This window comes from Ambystoma mexicanum, chromosome 1p (genome assembly GCF_040938575.1).
Source record: "Ambystoma mexicanum isolate Mex_15411 chromosome 1p, UKY_AmexF1_1, whole genome shotgun sequence".
Taxonomy (NCBI): domain Eukaryota; kingdom Metazoa; phylum Chordata; class Amphibia; order Caudata; family Ambystomatidae; genus Ambystoma; species Ambystoma mexicanum.
In genome coordinates, this window is record NC_090921.1 from 96,694,256 (window position 1) to 96,713,305 (window position 19,050).

Sequence of the window (19,050 nt, forward strand, 5' to 3'; positions counted from 1 at the left end):
TGACCAAGGAAGCTATTTTGCCAGTGAGGTGATGGCAAAAATGTGGGAAATTGTAGGGGTAAAAAGAAAACTCCACATTGCCTACCGACAGGCCTCAAGCGAAGGGGGGCGTGGAGGGGGATTGAGAAGCACAACAAAACATTTGTGAGTATCTTAAAGAAGTTTGTGGCAGACTCTGGACCCAGTTGGGACATCTGATCACTGCTTGTCTTGGTGGCTATTAGCTCTACACAATCTTCTGCAATAAAAATGTCTCCATTTGAGCTCATGACCGGACAAAACATGGTTTTGCTGCAGTATCTTCTCTATAGGACTCAGGAGCAGACACTGATAAATAGGTCCACTACTCATGAGAATATTTTAAATTTAAGAAAGCACCGCTATCATGCTTTTGTTTATGCTCAGTGCAATTTAGAAAAGTCGGCTGAAGGAATGAACTATTATGACATAAAGACCACCAAGAAAGAATATGAAGTAGGGGACATGGTTTACCTGTACAATTTTCAAAGGAATCAGGCCAACGGGTGGGCAATTCTCTCATCATGGTCTGGTGTCTTTAAAATTGTAGATAAAATATTCCCTGTTGCCTACAAGATCTGCATCCCAAAAGGAGAAAAGACAGAAGAAAGATGGGTCCACATCAACCAGTTGAAAAGCTGTTATCCCAGACAAGCTTTATGACTGATTGAGGAGCCAAATGAAAGTCGAGTAGAGGAACTATTCAAGGATTGAAAACCCTGGATAAAGAATTATAACAGATGAGTATTTTAATTAATATTCTTTGGGGAAACATGTGCAAAATTGATGTTCTGAAATACTGTGTCTAATTTATGTAATATTTCCCTCTTTCGAATGTTAGTGTTGAAATGTGGTGTTTTTTTCCCAACACAGGGGGGGTCTGAAATCCAAATGTCTACAATCATCTGAATGTTGCTATCCAGCTTGCCCAATACAGGCATTTCAGTAGCGGGGGTCTGAAATCCAAAATTCTTCAATCATCCTAATGTTTCTGTCAGACTTCCCCAACCCCGACCAAAGTAAGGGGGTCTGAAAAACAACCCACTAATCAACCTGTGTTTATTTTAAAGCGAAAGTGTAGGTGAAATACTAAGTGCCATATGCATTTGGCCAAATTTGCAAAGCTAAACTGCTAGCCATTTAAGTGTGTCGGAAAATCGAAATCGCACAGCACTACATTTGGAATGTTTTGTGTTCACTGAGCAGCACTAATTATTTCTTGAATTGAAATTGAAATACAGTACTGTGATTTGTGCATTTCCACAATTAATTTGCGTGATTTTTTTGTAAAGTCAGAAGTTGATTGCGAGCCACAAAGAAGGTAGGGGATGTAGTCTGCGATTTTTCTTAACAACTAATTAAAATAAATATAAACATATTTCCCGTGCAGCAGCCTGGTTCTTGGCTCATTGGTAGCTCAGCGGGATGGATCCAAGGGGTATTAGGTGAATTGGAGACAGGGCTGAATGAAAGAATCCTTTAAACAATTTGTTGCGTGACACCTATACCGGGGATGGAATTGAGGGTGGCCTCTCAATGAACAGTTACAAGTATGTGGGACTAATGGGCATTAATGCACCAGATTTTAAATTGCCCTCCTTCAGGTTAGAACAGGCTATGGCGCTTGAAATCAAATTGCTTTGAGTGTTCTGTTCACCCAGCTTGATTTAAACCTTGCTTGTGCTGCTCTTTGCCAGGCTTGTACAGGCCTAGTCTGAGTGCATCTGCTATGCACCGTGGTTCCTGCAATTGTGAGATCGAGTGGACAGCACCCGAGTGCGAGTTGGGGGCAGGCTTTCGATCAGGAGTAGTGATAGCGGTCTGAAGCACTTTCTGTACCACCCTGATGGTTTTTTCCCCTCCATTGTGACAACTGTCACTGCCCAATTTGGTTATTTTGCGCCAATTATAGTGTGTATCCTACGATAACCTTGGAAGTGGGGCCATTCAGTCAATGTCCACTGGGTTGGTCCGTGTGGCTACTCTTGTCCCTCAGGCAACTGTCATTTGTTCACTAATGAAGGAAAACGAAAACCCATAGTGTATGAGCTACATATATGGACACGAGTAGGGTGACTTAGAGGCAATAAACCGGTAAGGTAGCTCAGCAGGCTGAGCTGTGTGCTCTGCAGATCGCTGGTTGGAATCACAGCAGGAGGGAACTCAGCCTTTCATCCATCCGAGGTCGATAAATGAGTACCAACCTCAGTTGGGATGATGGATGTAAAGTCACTGAGGAGGACCTGAATATTTCTCCTATTTAATAAATCAATTTTCAATTGCAGTAAAAAGATTCCAGAATGCATCAATGAAGAAGACAGAAATACTAATGAAGGTCAGCTTCAATAATGAACCACTTGACAAACCCAACAAACTGAAATGATACCCAGTGGCAATCATAAAGGAGATGAGGGAAGTACACCAATGAATGGATCAGTGAAGATCACGTGACACGCTTGGGTGCTATTGCTCTTTCATGGCACATCAAGGGCGTTTCCCCAACCAAGGGCCTCATTCACAGAGGGGTTTATAATGGCAAAACCTCATTGGAAAACGCTCTGTGAATCAGGGCCACAATGTCTTTCTTCTCCGTGTTTCTCCCTCCCAATGGGAGTGACACGAGTGGGTTGTTCCATTTATACTGCGAGTTGTTTTGATGTTTCCAACATTGTCATAATGGACTTTGTAGTCCAGTGCCTATAATTCGGGTCTAGGGGCTCAGTGAGTCTGTGCCAAGATAGCCTTCCGGGACTCGCCGCCCGTCCCTGGCCGTGACAGTCCACATGCGTTTGGACAGGCCTGACCCCAGGTGGAATGTTTTCTCTGTCACCAAGGAATGCCCCCAAAGTATGTGGCACATTTATTTAATGCATTTGACGAGAGGCCCAAACCCGGGGGTGTCACGGCGTATGTGCACAATGTTCTGGAAAATGGACACTGATCTGCAGGACCCCCCAGAAATGTGATGGGTGGAATAAATAATCGCTCCATGTGCAGTCGTGGGTTTTTGGAAAACGTTTTTTATTAATTATTGTTGTTTTTCTCAATTCAATGCAAATCTATTCAGTCCATGGCTCATTGTTGTATTGCATGTATCCCACAGTGCACTTTTCTGGGTGCCGGGACTGCCTCGCTTATTCTACATCACCGAGCAATGGTCATTAGGACCCTTCTCTACTTCTCAGCAGAAAAGTCCTCCCAAAATAAGCAAGGTACACAAGATCACTTTTGGAAGGAAATAGTCATGTTCCTACACCATACAATCATGGTAATGGCGGCCTACAGGAGCTGGGCTGGTTCCATTGCATTGATATGATATGATATGATAGATTATTTATAATGCGCTTAATACCCAGAGGTTTCTCAGCGTGGACCCTGGGATGGAACCTGTGTTGCTCCCTGTCATCTTGCTTCCAAGGCCAGCATGTTGCTCTGAGCTTTCCTCCCGAGATGATGGGGGTACTTAATGAAATGGACACCTACAGAGAACCGGACAGAACAGAACCATGTATTGGTTCTAAAAAGATTCTACCAGAACCTATGAGGCAGAGGTTTGACAAAAGAAGAGGCAACCACAACAAAATCACTCTTACACTTTGGGTTTATAAAATCAAATTTAATACTTTGCCCAAAAAAGTTTAAAGCAAATTTAGCAGCAAAGCCCTACAGTGATGTAGGGCAAAGGTAAGGCTACCGCCTTCTGTAATTCATCTCATATAGCGCCGGGTGGCGCAACAGTCGGCGGGGCGCAGTGTCCTGTGGATGAATCCTTGAAGTCCTTCTGTGAGGCTTCCTTGCCAGTCTTTGGGCCACGTGGAAACAAAGACTCATGTTCTCGGTCTTAAGGTCTGGAAGGTTTTTCTGAATTCCTTGGCTCCACTCATTTCTCAGGCCTGTATTGAGCCGCAAGGCGTCTGTGCATCTAAATATTGTCTTCAAGTGATTTGGTGATAAATCTCCACATTCTTAAAACCTCTTGGTCATAAAGTGATCTTGTGTTAAAGTCCTTGGTCTTAAAGCGTCATCTCCCCAAAATCCAGCCAGAACCCCATCTAGTAGTTCACCGTCTAAAAGTAATTCAATTACATCTTCTTAAAGTCACTAGGAACTGAAGAAATATGGTCTTTAACATTGTGTGATTAAAAACATATCTTCTTAAAACCACTTCGCTTGAACTTTAGGTTATTGGTAACAACCCCCATTCTTCAAGTCACATCCTCATTGAGTCACTGGCTCCTAAACCCGGCTTCTTAGAGCAGCTTGGTCCCAGACTGGGCAGCTTGTCCTGTGCTCATTGTCACAGCAGTTTCCCCTTCACAGCCCAGCTGTAAGTCCTCGTGGGTTTGTGTTCCCCGAAAACCCATAGACTGGCATCCCGAAGCCAAGACCTCTGTATTACCAACCTGTCAGGAAGAAAGCCAGAGCAGAGATTAATATTGTTTAAAAAGTGCAATCACAATATTAACGATGAAGAAGACTTTGGCATCAATACTTCAGGTTCTGCAGAAGGGCGAGGAAGTAAATGCGTGTATCGATCCATGGGGATGTGGTCGCCACTGCAAAGGGCTTCACCGTCTACAGCTGTAAGAAAGCACTGAGCGCCTTTCCAAGGAGTTTGGCTGTACAGCTAGGTGTGGTGATCAGGAAATACTGCAACCCACTGGCAAGTATTCTTACTGTACAGCTAGGTGTGGTGATCAGGAAATACTGCAACCCACTGGCAAGTATTCTTACTGTACAGCTAGGTGTGGTGTCAGGAAACACTGCAACCCCACTGGCAAGTATTCTAACTGTACAGCTAGGTGTGGTGATCAGGAAACACTGCAACCCACTGGCAAGTATTCTTACTGTACAGCTAGGTGTGGTGATCAGGAAACACTGCAACCCCACTGGCAAGTATTCTAACTGTACAGCTAGGTGTGGTGATCAGGAAACACTGCAACCCCACTGGCAAGTATTCAAACTGTACAGCTAGGTGTGGTGATCAAGAAACACTGCAAACCCATTGCCAAGTATTCTAACTGTACAGGTATGTGTGGTGATCAGGAAACACTGAAAACCCATTGGCAGGTATTCTAAGTGTACAGCTAGGTGTGGAGATCAGGAAACACTACAACCCCACTGGCAAGTATTCTAAGTGTACAGCTAGGTGTGGTGATCAGGAAACGCTGCAACCCCACTGGCAAGTATTCTAACTGTACAGCTAGGTGTGGTGATCGGGAAACACTGCACACCCACTGTCAAGTATTCTAACTGTACAGGGAGGTGTGGTAATCAGGAGACACTGCAAACTCATTGTCAAGTATTCTAACTGAACAAGTAGGTGTGGAGATCCAGAAACACTGCCACCCCATTGCCAAGTATTCTAAATGTACAGGTAGGTGTGGTGATCAGGAGACACTGCAAACCCATTGCCAAGTAGTCTAACTGTACAGCTAGGTGTGGTGATCAGAAAACACTGCAACCCCACTGGCAAGTATTCTAACTGTACAGCTAGGTGTGGTGATCAGGAAACACTGCAACCCCACTGGCAAGTATTCAAACTGTACAGCTAGGTGTGGTGATCAAGAAACACTGCAAACCCATTGCCAAGTATTCTAACTGTACAGGTATGTGTGGTGATCAGGAAACACTGAAAACCCATTGGCAGGTTTTCTAAGTGTACAGCTAGGTGTGGAGATCAGGAAACACTACAACCCCACTGGCAAGTATTCTAAATGTACAGGTAGGTGTGGTGATCAGGAGACACTGCAAACCCATTGCCAAGTAGTCTAACTGTACAGCTAGGTGTGGTGATCAGAAAACACTGCAACCCCACTGGCAAGTATTCTAACTGTACAGCTAGGTGTGGTGATCAGGAAACACTGCAACCCCACTGGCAAGTATTCAAACTGTACAGCTAGGTGTGGTGATCAAGAAACACTGCAAACCCATTGCCAAGTATTCTAACTGTACAGGTATGTGTGGTGATCAGGAAACACTGAAAACCCATTGGCAGGTTTTCTAAGTGTACAGCTAGGTGTGGAGATCAGGAAACACTACAACCCCACTGGCAAGTATTCTAACTGTACAGCTAGGTGTGGTGATCAGGAAACACTGCAAACCCACTGGCAAGTATTCTAACTGTACAGCTAGGTGTGGAGATCAGGAAACACTGCAACCCCACTGGCAAGTATTCTAACTGTACAGCTAGGTGTGGTGATCAAGAAACACTGCAACCCCACTGGCAAGTATTCTAAGTGTACAGCTGGGTGTGGTGATCAGGAAACACTGCAACCCCACTGGCAAGTATTCTAACTGTACAGCTAGGTGTGGTGATCAGCAAACACTGCAGCCCCACTGGCAAGTATTCTAACTGTACAGCTAGGTGTGGTGATCAGGAAACACTGCAAACCCATTGTCAAGTATTCTAACTGTACAGGGAGGTGTGGTGATCAGGAGACACTGCAAACCCATTGTCAAGTATTCTAACTGAACAGGTAGGTGTGGAGATCCAGAAACACTGACACCCCATTGCCAAGTATACTAAATGTACAGGTAGGTGTGGTGATCAGGAGACACTGCAACCCCATTTGCACGTATTCTACCTGTAGATGTAGGTGTGGTGATCAGGAAACACTGCAACCCCATTTGCAAGTATTCTAAGTGTACAGGTAGGTGTGGTGATCAGGAAACACTGCAACCCCACTGGCAAGTATTCTAACTGATCAGATAGGTGTGGTGATCAGGAAACACTGCAACCCCACTGGCAACTATTCTGACTGCACAGCTAGGTGTGGTGATCAGGAAACACTGCAACCCCACTGGCCAGTATTCTAACTGTACAGCTAGGTGTGGAGATCAGGAAACACTGCAACCCCACTGGCAAGTATTCTAACTGTACAGCTAGGTGTGGTGATCAGAAAACACTGCAACCCCACTGGCCAGTATTCTAACTGTACAGCTAGGTGTGGTGATCAGAAAACACTGCAACCCCACTGGCAAGTATTCTAACTGCACAGCTAGGTGTGTTGATCAGGAAACACTGCAACCCCACTGGCAAGTATTCTAACTGCACAGCTAGGTGCGTTGATCAGGAAACACTGCAACCCCACTGGCAAGTATTCTAACTGTACAGCTAGGTGTGGTGATCAGGAAACACTGCAACCCCACTGGCAAGTATACTAACTGTACAGTTAGGTGTGGAGATCAGGAAACACTGCAACCCCACTGGCAAGTATTCTAACTGTACAGCTAGGTGTGGTGATCAGCAAACACTGCAACCCCACTGGCAAGTATTCTAACTGTACAGCTAGGTGTGGTGGTCAGGAAACACTGCAAACCCACTGTCAAGTATTCTAACTGTACAGGGAGGTGTGGGGATCAGGAGACACTGCAAACCCATTGCCAAGTAGTCTAACTGTACAGGTAGGTCTGGTGATCAGGAAACACTGCAACCCCATTTGCACGTATTCTACCTGTACAGGTAGGTGTGGTGATCAGGAAACACTGCAACCCCATTTGCAAGTATTCTAAGTGTACACGTGGGTGTGGTGATCAGGAAACACTGCAACCCCACAGGCAAGTATTCTGACTGTACAGATAGGTGTGGTGATCTGTAAACACTGCAATCCCACTGGCAAGTATTCTGACTGTACAGCTAGGTGTGGTAATCAGGAAACACTGCAACCCCACTGGCAAGTATTCTAACTGTACAGCTAGGTGTGGTGATCAGGAAACACTGCAACCCCACTGGCAAGTATTCTAACTGTACAGCTAGGTCTGGTGATCATGAAACACTGCAAACCCATTGTCAAGGATTCTAACTGAACAGGTAGGTGTGGAGATCCGGAAACACTGCCACCCTATTGCCAAGTATTCTAAATGTACAGGTAGGTGTAGTGATCAGGAGAAACTGCAAACCCATTGGCAAGTATTCTAAGTGTACAGCTAGGTGTGGTGATCAGGAAACACTGCAAACCCATTGGCAAGTATTCTGAGTGTACAGGTAGGTCTGGTGATCAGGAAACACTGCAACCCCATTTGCACGTATTCTACCTGTACAGGTAGGTGTGGTGATCAGAAAACACTGCAACCCCATTTACAAGTATTATAAGTGTACAGGTAGGTGTGGTGATCAGGAAACACTGCAACCCCATTTGCACATATTCTACCTGTACAGCTAGGTGTGGTGATCAGGAAACACTGCAACCCCACTGGCAAGTATTCTAACTGTACAGCTAGTTGTGGTGATCAGGAAACACTGCAACCCCACTGGCAAGTATTCTAACTGTACAGCTAGGTGTGGTGATCAGGAAATACTGCAACCCCACTGGCAAGTATACTAACTGTACAGCTAGGTGTGGAGATCAGGAAACACTGCAACCCCACTGGCAAGTATTCTAAGTGTACAGCTAGGTGTGGTGATCAGGAAACACTGCAACCCCACTGGCAAGTATTCTAACTGTACAGCTAGGTGTGGAGATCAGGAAACACTGCAACCCCACTGGCAAATATTCGAAGTGTACAGCTAGGTGTGGTGATCAGGAAACACTGCAACCCCACTGGCAATTATTCTAAGTGTACAGCTAGGTGTGGATTCTAACTGTACAGCTATGTGTGGTGATCAGGAAACATTGCAACCCCACTGGCAAGTATTCTAACTGTACAGCTAGGTGTGGAGATCAGGAAACACTGCAACCCCACTGGCAAGTATTCTAACTGTACAGCTAGGTGTGGAGATCAGGAAACACTGCAACCCCACTGGCAAGTATTCTAAGTGTACAGCTAGGTGTGGTGATCAGGAAACACTGTAACCCCACTGGTAAGTATTCTAACTGTACAGCTAGGTGTGGTGATCAGGAAACACTGCAACCCCACTGGCAAGTATTCTAACTGTACAGCTAGGTGTGGAGATCAGGAAACACTGAAACCCCACTGGCAAGCATTCTAAGTGTACGGCTAGGTGTGGTGATCAGGAAACACTGCCACCCTATTGCCAAGTATTCTAAATGTACAGGTAGGTGTGGTGATCAGGCAACACTGCAAACCCATTGGCAAGTATTCTAAGTGTACAGGTAGGTGTAGTGATCAGGAGAAACTGCAAACCCATTGGCAAGTATTCTAAGTGTACAGCTAGGTGTGGTGATCAGGAAACACTGCAAACCCATTGGCAAGTATTCTGAGTGTACAGGTAGGTCTGGTGATCAGGAAACACTGCAACCCCATTTGCACGTATTCTACCTGTACAGGTAGGTGTGGTGATCAGGAAACACTGCAACCCCATTTACAAGTATTATAAGTGTACAGGTAGGTGTGGTGATCAGGAAACACTGCAACCCCATTTGCACATATTCTACCTGTACAGCTAGGTGTGGTGATCAGGAAACACTGCAACCCCACTGGCAAGTATTCTAACTGTACAGCTAGGTGTGGTGATCAGGAAACACTGCAACCCCACTGGCAAGTATTCTAACTGTACAGCTAGGTGTGGTGATCAGGAAATACTGCAACCCCACTGGCAAGTATACTAACTGTACAGCTAGGTGTGGAGATCAGGAAACACTGCAACCCCACTGGCAAGTATTCTAAGTGTACAGCTAGGTGTGGTGATCAGGAAACACTGCAACCCCACTGGCAAGTATTCTAACTGTACAGCTAGGTGTGGAGATCAGGAAACACTGCAACCCCACTGGCAAATATTCTAAGTGTACAGCTAGGTGTGGTGATCAGGAAACACTGCAACCCCACTGGCAATTATTCTAAGTGTACAGCTAGGTGTGGATTCTAACTGTACAGCTATGTGTGGTGATCAGGAAACATTGCAACCCCACTGGCAAGTATTCTAACTGTACAGCTAGGTATGGAGATCAGGAAACACTGCAACCCCACTGGCAAATATTCTAACTGTACAGCTAGGTGTGGAGATCAGGAAACACTGCAACCCCACTGGCAAGTATTCTAAGTGTACAGCTAGGTGTGGTGATCAGGAAACACTGCAACCCCACTGGTAAGTATTCTAACTGTACAGCAAGGTGTGGTGATCAGGAAACACTGCAACCCCACTGGCAAGTATTCTAACTGTACGGCTAGGTGTGGAGATCAGGAAACACTGCAACCCCACTGGCAAGCATTCTAAGTGTACGGCTAGGTGTGGTGATCAGGAAACACTGCAACCCCACTGGCAAGCATTCTAACTGTACGGCTAGGTGTGGTGATCAGGAAACACTGCAACCCCACTGGCAACTATTCTAACTGTACAGCTGGTGTGGTGATCAGGAAACACTGCAACCCCACTGGCAAGTATTCTAACTGTACAGCTAGGTGTGGTGATCAGGAAACACTGCAACCCCACTGGCAAGTATTCTAACTGTACAGCTAGGTGTGGTGATCAGCAAACACTGCAACCCCACTGGCAAGTATTCTAACTGTACAGCTAGGTGTGGTGATCAGGAAACAGTGCAAACCCATTGTCAAGTATTCTAACTGTACAGGGAGGTGTGGTGATCAGGAGACACTGCAAACCCATTGCCAAGTAGTCTAACTGTACAGGTAGGTCTGGTGATCAGGAAACACTGCAACCCCATTTGCACGTATTCTACCTGTACAGGTAGGTGTGGTGATCAGGAAACACTGCAACCGCATTTGCAAGTATACTAAGTGTACAGGTAGGTGTGGTGATCAGGAAACACTGCAACCCCACTGGCAAGTATTCTAACTGTACAGCTAGGTGTGGTGATCAGGAAACACTGCAACCCCACTGGCAAGTATTCTAACTGTACAGCTAGGTGTGGAGATCAGGAAACACTGCAACCCCACTGGCAAGTATTCTAAGTGTACAGCTAGGTGTGGTGATCAGGAAATACTGCAACCCCACTGGCAAGTATTCTAACTGTACAGCTAGGTGTGGTGATCAGGAAACACTGCAATCCCACTGCCAAGTATTCTAATTGTACCGCTAGGTGTGGTGATCAGCAAACACTGCAACCCAACTGGCAAGTATTCTAACTGTACAGCTAGGTGTGGTGATCAGGAAACACTGCAAACCCATTGTCAAGGATTCTAACTGAACAGGTAGGTGTGGAGATCTGGAAACACTGCCACCCTATTGCCAAGTATTCTAAATGTACAGGTAGGTGTGGTGATCAGGAGACACTGCAAACCCATTGCCACGTAGTCTGTACAGGTAGGTGTGGTGATCAGGCAACACTGCAAACCCATTGGCAAGTATTCTAAGTGTACAGGTAGGTGTAGTGATCAGGAGAAACTGCAAACCCATTGGCAAGTATTCTAAGTGTACAGCTAGGTGTGGTGATCAGGAAACACTGCAAACCCATTGGCAAGTATTCTACCTGTACACGTAGGTGTGGTGATCAGGAAACACTGCAACCCCATTTACAAGTATTATAAGTGTACAGGTAGGTGTGGTGATCAGGAAACACTGCAACCATTTGCACGTATTCTACCTGTACAGCTAGGTGTGGTGATCAGGAAACACTGCAACCCCATTTGCATGTATTCTACCTGTACAGGTAGGTGTGGTGATCAGGAAACACTGCAACCCCATTTACAAGTATTATAAGTGTACAGGTAGGTGTGGTGATCAGGAAACACTGCAACCCCATTTGCACGTATTCTACCTGTACAGCTAGGTGTGGTGATCAGGAAACACTGCAACCCCACTGGCAAGTATTCTAACTGTACAGCTAGGTGTGGTGATCAGGAAACACTGCAACCCCACTGGCAAGTATTCTAACTGTACAGCTAGGTGTGGTGATCAGGAAACACTGCCACCCCACTGGCAAGTATACTAACTGTACAGCTAGGTGTGGAGATCAGGAAACACTGCAACCCCACTGGCAAGTATTCTAAGTGTACAGCTAGGTGTGGTGATCAGGAAACACTGCAACCCCACTGGCAAGTATTCTAACTGTACAGCTAGGTGTGGAGATCAGGAACCACTGCAACCCCACTGGCAAATATTCTAAATGTACAGCTAGGTGTGGTGATCAGGAAACACTGCAACCCCACTGGCAATTATTCTAAGTGTACAGCTAGGTGTGGATTCTAACTGTACAGCTATGTGTGGTGATCAGGAAACATTGCAACCCCACTGGCAAGTATTCTAACTGTACAGCTAGGTGTGGAGATCAGGAAACACTGCAACCCCACTGGCAAATATTCTAAGTGTGCAGCTAGGTGTGGTGATCAGGAAACACTGCAACCCCACTGGCAAGTATTCTAACTGTACAGCTAGGTGTGGAGATCAGGAAACACTGCAACCCCACTGGCAAGTATTCTAAGTGTACAGCTAGGTGTGGAGATCAGGGAACACTGCAACCCCACTGGCAAGCATTCTAAGTGTACAGCTAGGCGTGGTGATCAGGAAACACTGCAACCCCACTGGCAAGCATTCTAAGTGTACAGCTAGGTGTGGTGATCAGGAAACACTGCAACCCCACTGGCAAGCATTTTAACTGTACAGGTAGGTGTGGTGATCAGGAAACACTGCAACACCATTTGCAAGTATTCTAACCGTACAGGTAGGTGTGGTGATCAGGAGACACTGCAAACACAATGGCAAGTATTTTACCCGTACAGCTATGTGTGGTGATCAGGAAACATTGCAAACCCATTGTCAAGTATTCTAACTGAACAGGTAGGTGTGGTGATCAGGAAATACTGCAACCCCACTGGCAAGTATTCTAACTGTACAGGTAGGTGTGGTGATCAGGAGACACTGCAAACCCATTGCCAAGTATTCTAACTGAACAGGTAGGTGTGGAGATCCGGAAACACTGCCACCCCATTGCCAAGTATTCTAAATGTACAGGTAGGTGTGGTGATCAGGAGACACTGCAAACCCATTGTCAAGTAGTCTAACTGTACAGGTAGGTGTGGTGATCAGGAGACACTGCAAACCCATTGCCAAGTATTCTAACTGTACAGGTAGGTGTGGTGATCAGGCAACACTGCAAACCCATTGGCAAGTATTCTAAGTGTACAGCTAGGGGTGGTGATTAGGAAACACTGCAAACCCATTGCCAAGTATTCTAAGTGTACAGGGAGGTGTGGTGATCAGGAAACAAGTATTCTGAGTGTACAGGTAGGTCTGGTGATCAGAAAACACTGCAACCCCATTTGCACGTATTTGCACGTATTCTAACTGTACAGGTAGGTGTGGTGATCAGGAAACACTGCAACCCCATTTGCAAGTATTCTAAGTGTACAGGTAGGTGTGGTGATCAGGAGACACTGCAAACCCATTGCCAAGTATTCTAACTGTATAGGTAGGTGTGGTGATCAGGAAACACTGCAAACCCATTGACAAGTATTCTAACTGTACAAGTAGGTGTGGTGATTAGGAGACACTGCAAACACATTGGCAAGTATTCTACCTGTACAGCTATGTGTGGTGATCAGGAAACACTGCAACACCATTTGCAAGTATTCTAACCGTACAGGTAGGTGTGGTGGTCAGGAGACACTGCAAACACAATGGCAAGTATTTTACCCGTACAGCTATGTGTCGTGATCAGGAAACACTGCAAACCCATTATCAAGTATTCTAACTGAACAGGTAGGTGTGGTGATCAGGAAACACTGACAACCCATTGACAAGTATACTAAATGTACAGGTAGGTGTGGTTATCCGGAGACACTGCAAACCCATTGCCAAGTATTCTAACTGTACAGGTAGGTGTGGTGATCAGGAGACACTGCAAACCCATTCACACTGTGATACCAGCGACATTATTCTGTCTGTACAGGTAGGTGTGATAAGGAAACACTGTGAGCCCAACGACATTATTCTGTCTGTACAGGAAAGTGTGATAAGGAAACACTGTGAGCCCAGCGACATTATTCTGTCTGTACAGGAAGGTGTGATAAGGAAACACTGTTAGCCAGTGGCATTATTCTGTCTGTACGGGTAGGTGTGATAAGGAAACACTGTGAGCCGAGCGACATTATTTTGTCTGTACAGGTAGGTGTGCTAAGGAAACACTGTGAGCCAGTGACATTATTCTGTCTGTACAGGTAGGTGTGATAAGGAAACACTGTGAGCCAGTGGCATTATTATGTCTGTACAGGTAGGTGTGATAAGGAAACACTGTGAGCCCAGCAACATTATTCTGTCTGTACAGGTAGGTGTGATAAGGAAACACTGAGCCAGTGGCATTATTCTGTCTGTAAAGGTGGGTGTGATAAGGAAACAATGTGAGCCCAGAAACATTATTCTGTCTGTACAGGTAGGTGTGATAAGGAAACACTGTGAGCCAGTGACATTATTCTGTCTCTGCAGGTAGGTGTGATAAGGAAACACTGTGAGCCAGTGACATTATTCTGTCTGTCTGTACAGGTAGGTGTGATAAGGAAACACTGTGAGCCCAGCAACATTATTCTGTCTGTACAGGTAGGTGTGATAAGGAAACACTGTGGGCCAGTGGCATTATTCTGTCTGTACAGTTAGGTGTGATAAGGAAACACTGTGAGCCCAGCGACATTATTCTGTCTGTACAGGTAGGTGTGATAAGGAAACACTGAGCCAGTGGCATTATTCTGTCTGTAAAGGTGGGTGTGATAAGGAAACAATGTGAGCCCAGAAACATTATTCTGTCTGTACAGGTAGGTGTGATAAGGAAACACTGTGAGCCAGTGAGATTATTCTGTCTGTACAGGTAGGTGTGATAAGGAAACACTGTGAGTCGGAGGCATTATTCTGTCTGTACAGGTAGGTGTGATAAGGAAACACTGTGAGCCAGTGACATTATTCTGTCTGTACAGGTAGGTGTGATAAGGAAACACTGTGAGCCAGTGACATTATTCTGTCCGTGCAGGTAGGTGTGATAAGGAAACACAGTGAGCCCAGCGACATTATTCTGCCTGTACAGGTAGGTGTGATCAGGAAACACTGTGAGCCAGTGACATTATTCTGTCTCTGCAGGTAGGTGTGATAAGGAAACACTGTGAGCCAGTGACATTATTCTGTCTCTGCAGGTAGGTGTGATAAGGAAATACAGTGAGCCCAGCGACATTATTCTGCCTGTACAGGTAGGTGTGATAAGGAAACACTGTAAGCTCCGTGACATTATTCTGTCTGCACGGGTGGGCGTGATAAGGGAAGATGGTGAGCCAGTGACATTATTCTGTCTCTGCAGGTAGGTGTGATAAGGAAACACAGTGAGCCCTGCGACATTATTCTGTCTGTACAGGTAGGTGTGATAAGGAAACACTGTGAGCCAGTGACATTATTCCGTCTGTACAGGTAGGTGTGATAAGGAAACACTGTGAGCCAGTGACATTATTCTGTCTCTGCAGGTAGGTGTGATAAGGAAACACAGTGAGCCCAGCGACATTATTCTGCCTGTACAGGTAGGTGTGATAAGGAAACACTGTAAGCCCAGTGACATTATTCTGTCTGCACGGGTGGCCGTGATAAGGGAAGATGGTGAGCCCAGTGGCATTATTCTGTGGGTACAGGTGGGCGTGATAAGGAAAGATGGTGAGCCCAGTGGCATTATTCTGTGGGTACAGGTGGGCGTGATAAGGAAAGACGGTGAGCACATTGACAAGGAGTGTGGCTGCGTGGTGATAAGGAGACACTTTGCACTATACATGTATGTCTGGTGATAAAAAGAAATACTGCATGGTGTGAAGCTATGTGCAGTCATAAGGAAACACTTCACACCCCCCCCCCCTACAGATGGGGCCCAGACGTACCGCTACGTTTGGTGCCAGGGGGTATGGCCGTTTACTCATGTGTGGCGACAAGATACAAATACGCTCTACCCAGGGTCTTTTGGGTGATAAGGCAACCCTGATCCCTGAGTGTAGTAGAGTCACTGTGAGGCGCGTAAGAAGAATTCCGGGGTGGTCAAAAGGAAGCATTCGCCCTACCTTGTAGATCCCACCAGCTTTGTGCGACACAGGGCTAGTCTTGGTGGTAGGCAATGGATACGGCCCCACAGAGTAATTGCTGGGCCTGAGGCTTTGATTGGACCCTGATCCCATAGATAAGCATTAATCTGTTAGAGAGAGGGTCTCGGGAGCACCATTCCTTGCTCCCCTTTTTCATCTGTACAGAGGGGGCTGCTTGTCCGCCTCCTCCACAGCACTGAGAAAGATTAAGTTATAGAATTGTGGAACCCAACTCCTGTGCTTGGCCTGCTCCGGCCCGTCTAAGAAATCAAAAGTCACAGACAAGGAAATGCCAGGAACTGTGTCCTCATCAGGGGGTTGGGGTCTAGTCCGAGGCAAGCGTGTATTATTGTAATCGGTCACAGGTGCTGGCTCTCATTGTGGCGGAAATGCAGTTATGGGAGGGAGTAAACCCGAGCTTGCGGTGACTAGTTTGGAGCAGGGCAGCGGTAACAGCACAGGGCTCCTTCACAACGCAGTGTAACATCCACCGATGCAGACATGACCCTGACGAGTGTGGCATTGGGGTCGCAAAATGTCTGCCCATTAACAAGGGGCTGAGCTGGACAGCTCTGTGTAGAAAACCCAGAGACAGCCATTAACCTGGAAGCAGGCTGCGCACCTGGAAATAAAATGCCTGAACTCATCACGAAGAACTGGGGCTTTAGGGAAGTGCATATGTGCCAGCGACACATGGTGCCTGAGGGAGCCTGTGTCAAAGATACTATGTGGCACTGCCCCCAGAAAACTGCAGGGGGCACCACCTCTACAGGCCACGGAGAAGAACATTTATTTTTATTACGGGTATTTTTAATTCATAAAGCTACCATTAGGTGGCAGGAGAACACTACACATAGAACATGTCAATTTCCAAAGCGACTAGACAGCTTGATATGAGCACCACAGCAGTAGGCAGCGCATTCGAAGGTGCACGTTCTGAACACTCACAAGGCATAGTGGGTTCGTCCTGTTTTCAACTCCCCCCCACCCCCACTGCGCTGATATGTTGTGTATTAAATGTATGACCCACTCCTGCTCCCTACCTTGCCCTGTGCGCGCTTTGAAACAGTATTTTCTTATTGTATAAGCGCCTAACAAGCAACCATTAAAACACACATAAATAAATAAATAAAATCAATGGCAGAGCAAGGACTAAAGGCATCCCTGACCCATTCAGGCAGCAGTCCTATATATAGGGGTTATTGCAGGGCACGAGAATAGCTCAGAAGCCACACTGAGCAGCGTGCCGGTCTGGCGCTTAGAAACTGGACTCGGGCATGAAGCGCTATACAAAAGCCCATTTTAATTCTTTATTTTTTATGTATCCACAACTAAAATTCTCTCAAGCGTAGCGCGCCACATAGTCTTGCAACTCTATGCAAAACAGGGGAAGGAAGTCTTGCTCATTTCTCATTTTAGGGTGAAATCTTTCCAATTGGGGGCCAGCAATGACACCAGTGCCAAGCTGTTGTCCCTTTCTCAGCTGTCTTTATTCTGGCACCATTTTGAACTAATGAATTACCAGCCACGCAGAGCCAGGAAATGACAGAACCATCTACCAATCCAAACGAAGCGTCACTTCTTTTGCACCAGTGAAATGCCCCCCAGCAGCCCTTCTCGTTCCTGGCTCACTATAGAGATGTTGAGGAGTATAGCTTAGCCAGGACAGCCAGTGCACCTGTAGTTAACAATTCCTATCAATGCAAGTTGTGATAAAACAGATTAAGGATGTATGGCAAGTGCTACTTACCCCTCCACCGGGGTCATCGCCGTGTCGTTTCCCCAGGGTCCACACCTCACGTGATTTCAATCTCGGCTCCGACAGCAAGCCACATGTTGGGCCCATCCTCTGTGTACAGGATGCCACCATCGCCGGCCAGCGGGGCAGCTTCCGTGTCCTCCGAGGCAGCCGGGCTGCTGTCCTCCATCCCCTCCGCGCTGCTGACGCTCCCCACGCCGTTCCCTGGAGGACTGGTCACCTTCCACGGAATGTCCAGGTACCTGGTGATGTCCTCCACTGGAATCCTCTGGGCAGGGTCGATGGCCAGCAGCCTGCCGAACATCTGCCGGGCTCCAGGGGTGAGCCTCTTCCAGAAGGCCGGGGTGTAGGCATCATTGGCCAGCAGCTGCCAGTTCACGAAGGCCCTGTATTCCTTGTCCGCAGCCAGCGCCTGCATCCACGGGAAGTGCCCGGTGAGAAGGGCGAACAGCAGGATGCCGAAGGCCCACACGTCCAGGCTGGGGTCCATGACCAGCGTCTCGGTGCGCTTCAGCAGGCAGAACTCGGGCGACATGTACGGGATGATGCGCGAGGCGCTGCCCACAGAGTAGCCTTCCAGCCGGGTGAGTCCGAAGTCGCTCAGCCGCACGTCGTGGCACTCCCTGTCCATCAGCAGGACGTTATCCGGCTTCAGGTCGCGATGCACCAGCGACCGGTCGTGCATGTATTCCAAAGCGGTGGACAGTTGCCTGGCAACGCGCTTCACCTTCTCTTCTGCAATTCCAAGCTGAGGAAGAGAGGAAGGAAAATGCTGAGTTATGAAGTAACGTTTCCTTCTGCTCCCAGGTCATCCTCCCTCGTCTCCTTCTATATACAATATCATAGGTTATTAATAACGTGCTAAATACCTAGAGGTTCCTAAGGGCGACCCAGGATCGAACCTGTGTTACACTGCATCGTCTTGCTTCCAAGGCAAACTGTTGCCCCTGAGCTATCCTCTCGAGACAAATTATTTGGGGAAACATTGTATCTTGCTTCTTTAAAAGGAGCCCTTGGACCAGAATGGCCTGTTGCTTACAAGGAGCCTGCACACTCTCCTCTAATGCCAATGCTTGCAGAATTTGTCTGGACATTCCCAATGAAATGCCAGTCTTCTGCCTGGTCCATGACACTAATGTAATATGTTAAAATATTCTGTACACATACCCGGGGTTGCATGATGGAGTCGAGATCTCCTGCCAGGGCCAGCTCCTGCACTATCACAAAGTGGTACGCCGTGTGGCACGAGAGTCGATAGGTGGTGATGAAGCTGGGGTGAGACGATAGCAGCAGGGATATGCACAGCTCGCGGAGGAAGGCTTTCCGCTTGACCTGGCTCTTCCTCATCATCTTCAGGGCCATTGCTCTGCCTGTGA

At 46.9% G+C, this 19,050-nt stretch overlaps 1 protein-coding gene across 1 annotated transcript in view; it reads right to left on the reverse strand.

Annotated features, from left to right (window-relative positions):
• Positions 1-3,650: 3,650 nt before the first annotated feature.
• Positions 3,651-19,050, reverse strand: part of LOC138452947 (serine/threonine-protein kinase SBK1-like) — a 41,166-nt gene continuing 25,766 nt past the window's right edge. The window contains exons 5-7 of the mRNA XM_069605348.1: positions 18,842-19,044; positions 17,666-18,422; positions 3,651-4,421 (exon numbers count right to left, since the gene is read on the reverse strand). Coding sequence (XP_069461449.1) covers positions 17,712-18,422; positions 18,842-19,044 — 914 coding nt within the window. The 3' untranslated portion in view covers positions 3,651-4,421; positions 17,666-17,711. The remainder of the gene's footprint in view (positions 4,422-17,665; positions 18,423-18,841; positions 19,045-19,050) is intronic.